This window comes from Scardinius erythrophthalmus, assembly GCF_964197995.2.
Source record: "Scardinius erythrophthalmus genome assembly, chromosome: 5".
In the NCBI taxonomy this organism is placed as follows: Eukaryota; Metazoa; Chordata; class Actinopteri; order Cypriniformes; family Leuciscidae; genus Scardinius; species Scardinius erythrophthalmus.
The window spans coordinates 2,433,072-2,438,071 of NC_138225.1; the positions used below are offsets into that span (position 1 = coordinate 2,433,072).

The following is a 5,000-nucleotide window of genomic DNA, read 5'->3' on the forward strand; positions in this document are numbered from 1 at the left end:
GTATTCGTGGTTCAAGTACGACAAAAGTCCTAAGGGTCTTGGACCCCTCTGATGAACCCTCAATTTTTTTATTTTTGTTTAACATTTAAATGTTTCAGGTCAAAATGACCCGAGGGAAGGATGAGGTTAAAAGCCAGTGGAAGAGGCCAGCAGAAGTGATGGATAAAAGCAGCACTATTCTAATATGTATGAGTGTGTGTGTGTGTGTGTGTGTGTGTGTGTACTACAGTCTTCAGTGTCACATGATCCTTCAGAAATCATTCTAAAATGATGATTTGCTGCTCAAGAAACATTTATGATCATTATCAGTGTTGAAAACAGTTGTGCTCTTCATATTTTTGTGGAAACTATGATATTATAAATGTCTTTACTCTCACTTCTGATCCATTTAATGTGTACTATGTACATATGCAGCTCCTCTTTTTTTGAAACACATTCAATGCATTACTGTTTTGTAATTGTAATACTGCAGGTCTCCAGATCAGTCTCTCGTGAGGCTTCAGACGTCAGTAGTAATGATACTCACATCGATCATGTTCCTCCATCCTTCAGTGCTTCCGCTGAGCAGAGGTTCGTTGTGAGCCAGACCAGCGTTGTTAATACACACGTCCACTCCCTGATGCAGCGTCTTAATGGCGGAGAACATGGACAGAATCTCGTCCTCGTTGCACAGATCACACTTATACGGGATCAGGGTGCCAGTGTATCCCGCGCTCTGACACTCCGCCGCCAACTTCTGCAAGACAAGAGGAGAAAACCTTCACACACACACACTCGCTGGATACACGGGCGACGAGACTGAGTGTCTGAGAACATTTTAAAGCTCTTTTATTAGAAGAAAGCCGTTTATAGCGTTGCTGCTGATAGATCTAAGATTGATCAATGATCTCTTGACTGAGTAAATCTAAGGCTTCATCGCTCAAGCTGCATTTATTTGAGCAAGAATACAGTAGAATCAGTAATATTGTTACGAACTAAATAATTACATTACACTTTACTAAATAATAGTAATTTATTCCTGTGATCAAAGCTGAATTTTCAGCATCAATAAAATGACATCATGTGTGTATGACTGTGAGTGTGTGTGTGTGTGATTGTGCCTATGAGTGTGTGTGTGTGTGTATGTGTGTGAGTTAGTGTGTGAGTGTGAATGAGTGAGTGTGTGTGATTGTGGATGAGTGTGTGTATGAGTGTGTGTGATTGTGTATGTGTGTGTGTGTGTGTGTGTTCTCCAGTCTTCAGTGTCACATGATCCTTCAGAAATCATTCTAATATGATGATTTGATGGTCAAGAAACATGATCATTATCAGTGTTGAAACAGTTGTATATTATTGTGGAAACCATGACATATAAATGTCTTTACTGTCACCTTTGGGTCAATTTAATGTGTACTTACTGAATAGTATGTATTTTGTTTTTTTAAATATATACATATTTTTCCATTTTACACCCTCCTGAATCCAACTTTTATAGCTTTTCTTTTTTTAATCACATTCAATCCATACTCTTAACAACTAACATCACTACGCAGGTAAAATACTAACACTGCTCTCTCACACACACACACACACACACACACACACACACACACACACACACACACACACACACACACACACACACACACACACACACACACACACACACACACGTCTATAAAAGGGCTTTTGATCAGTTCCGTTGACAAACTGCCCGAGTCGAGTGATTTACACTCAGATGCACACACACACACACACACACACACACACACACACACACACACACACACACACACACACACACACACACACACACACACACACACACACACACACACACACACACACACACACACACTTCAGCCCTGATCACTGAACACATGATGCTTTATAATCCTGCAGAACGATGTTGTTCTCTAGATTCTGGAAGAGAGAGTTGGCCTGTATCGGCTCTTCAAGCCCCGGTTTAATGCAGTTCACGCTCCAGCGAGTCCTGAAGTATCATTACACGCCTTTGTGCTTCATCCCAGTTTAATAACGCACAGAACATTCATCTTAAAGTCAAAAATGATATTTAACTAGAGTAGAACTCATCTACACCGATTTACATGTATGGAATTGGAAGTGGAATTAATACTGTGCAAAATACCTGTTCACTTAATTTAAACAATTATGGAAATTAATATTTGTATATATATATATATATTATTGCATTCTAATCGATTAATCACAATTAATAGCATCTAACATAAAAGTAAAATATATATATATAGCCTATGTATGTATGCGTGTATGTCAGTGTATGTATATGTATATACATGCACAGTTTTTGTGTAAAAAAACAAACAAATTTGACAGTAAAATTACACACACACACACACACACACACACACACACACACACATATATATATATACATACATATATATATATATATATATATATATATATATATATATAAATAAATATATATATTTGTAATTTTACTGTCAGATTTGTTTTTTGTTTTACATAAAAACTATGAATTACCATTAAAAAAAAAACTGTATAAAAAAATCCCAGAAGTCCCTGCATTACACATAAAACAAGATTACATTTCTTATCAATAATTTTGTTTCTTGTTATTATTGACCATGTTTTATAAACAGGCCGTTTATGATCAGATTTGATTCATCATGTGGCTTTGTACTGTGCCACCTGTACTATTGTGGAGGTTATCGGTGCATTTTAAGATAAAATAAGATTTTGGTAGTTAAAGTAGGTATATTAACATTATATTACTTAATGAAATATAAATAAACAGTTATAAGTTGTAAAATGTGACCCTGGACCACAAAACCAGTCACATGGGCCAATTTTTTTGCAATTGAGATGTATACATAATCTGAAAGCTGGATAAATAATCTTTCCATTGATGTGTGGTTTGTTAGGATAGGACAATATTTGGTCGAGATACAACTATTGAAAATCTGGAATCTGAGGGTGCAAAAAAATCGAAACATTGAGAAAATCTCCTTTAAAGTTGTTCATTTATGTTGGCGATTGTGCTGCATTCACTCACACAAATAAATGTTTTATATATTTACGGTAGGAAATTTACAAAATATCTTCATGGAACATGATCTTTACTTAATATCCTAATGATTTTTGGCATAAAAGAAAAAGCGATAAACAAATATATTTATTTAGATAAACAAATATACCCGTGCGACTCGTGACTGGTTTTGTGATTCAGGGCCACATATTTACAGGCATCCTGTAAAACTGGAAACATTGTCACTGTATCTTTTATGTTGAATTTCTGGCAGTTATTTACTGTAAATGTAACAGGATTTTTATTTTTGTGTGTATATGCACACACAGCAACACCAAACAAAAAACTCCCCAGTCTTCAAATTATTAATGTCTGGAGGGGCAGATCTGTGTGTGTGTGTGTGTGTGTGTGTGTGTGTGTGTGTGTGTGTGTGTGTGTGTGTGTGTGTGTGTGTGTGTGTGTGTGTGTGTGTGTGTGTGTGTGTGTGTGTGTGTGGATGTACTAGATGAACTCTTGATGCCAAATGTAATGAAGCATTGTTGGTATCCTGAACCATCTGAACATAAACTTTAAAAGGTCACCGACTCCCTTAACAACAGTAATCTGCACATTAATAAATGAATTAAATACGGCAATGCGATCAATCATAACGTTTAAGTGTTACTATATAACAATGTGGATAAATGAACAACTTTTCACTTAATATAAACAATTATGCATGCCATCACTGTTTGGCAGAAAGTGCAACATACAGTACCAGTCAAAAGTTTGGAAACACTACTATTTTTAATGCTTTTGAAAGAAGTCTCTTATGCTCATCAAGCCTGCAGTTAAAAACAAAAAAAAACAAAAAAAACAGTAATATTATGAAATATTATTACAATTTAAAATAATGGTTCTCTTTTTTAATATACTTTAAAATGTAATTTATTTTTGTGATGCAAAGCTGAATTTTCATCAGCAAGTACTCCAGTCTTTGGTGTCTTATGATCCTTCAGAAATCATTCTAATATGATAATTTGATACTCAGTTATTATCAATGATGGAAACAGTTGTGCTGTTTAATATATTTTTTTGGAATACTTTTTTCAGGATTCATTGATGAGTAAAACGTTAACAGCATTTATTCATAAAAACAGCATTTATTCAAAATAAAAACATTTCTAACAATATAAATCGTTACCATCACCTTTTATCAATTTAACGCATTCTTGTTGAATTAAAGTACTAATTTCTTTTAAAAAAAAAATAGTTATTGTTCCCAAACTTTTGAACGGTAGTGTATATTGTTACAAAAGATTTCTATTCTAAATAAATACAGTTCTTTTTAACTTTTTATTCATCAAATAATCCTGAAAAAAGTATCTCAGGTTATAAAAAAATATTAAGCAGCACAACTGTTTCCAACATTGATCATAAATCAGCATATTAGAATGATTTCTGAAGGATCATAAGACACCAAAGACTGGAGTACTTGCTGATGAAAATTCAGCTTTGCATCACAAAAATAAATTACATTTTAAAGTATATTAAAAAAGAGAACCATTATTTTAAATTGTAATAATATTTCATAATATTACTGTTTTTTTTGTTTTTTGTTTTTTTTTAACTGCAGGCTTGATGAGCATAAGAGACTTCTTTCAAAAACATTAAAAATAGTAGTGTTTCCAAACATTTGACTGGTACTGTATATGTGTTAATATCTCAGTGAATGTGCTTTAGTGTTTCATGACATTTTAAGAGAAACTATGCATGAAAAAATGAGTTGACAAAATACACACTCATGCAGGCCTACATTTTTTTTATAATTTAAAGATTTTAAGATAATAAAAATTCTAGCACTGAACATAAAGTAACATATTCATAGTCAAAATCAAAATCTCCACAATGAAAGACTCTCAGCACAAGCTAGAGGAAACACAAGAGAAATCAATGCCATTAACAACAACAGAACCACAGACACACACACACACACACTCTATCTCTC

At 33.7% G+C, this 5,000-nt stretch overlaps 1 protein-coding gene across 1 annotated transcript in view; it reads right to left on the minus strand.

Moving 5' to 3' along the window:
* The window catches only part of dhrs11a (dehydrogenase/reductase 11a), a 33,887-nt gene that overhangs the window by 6,337 nt on the left and 22,550 nt on the right, over positions 1-5,000 (minus strand). The window contains exon 2 of the mRNA XM_081366255.1: positions 527-736. Coding sequence (XP_081222381.1) covers positions 527-736 — 210 coding nt within the window. The remainder of the gene's footprint in view (positions 1-526; positions 737-5,000) is intronic.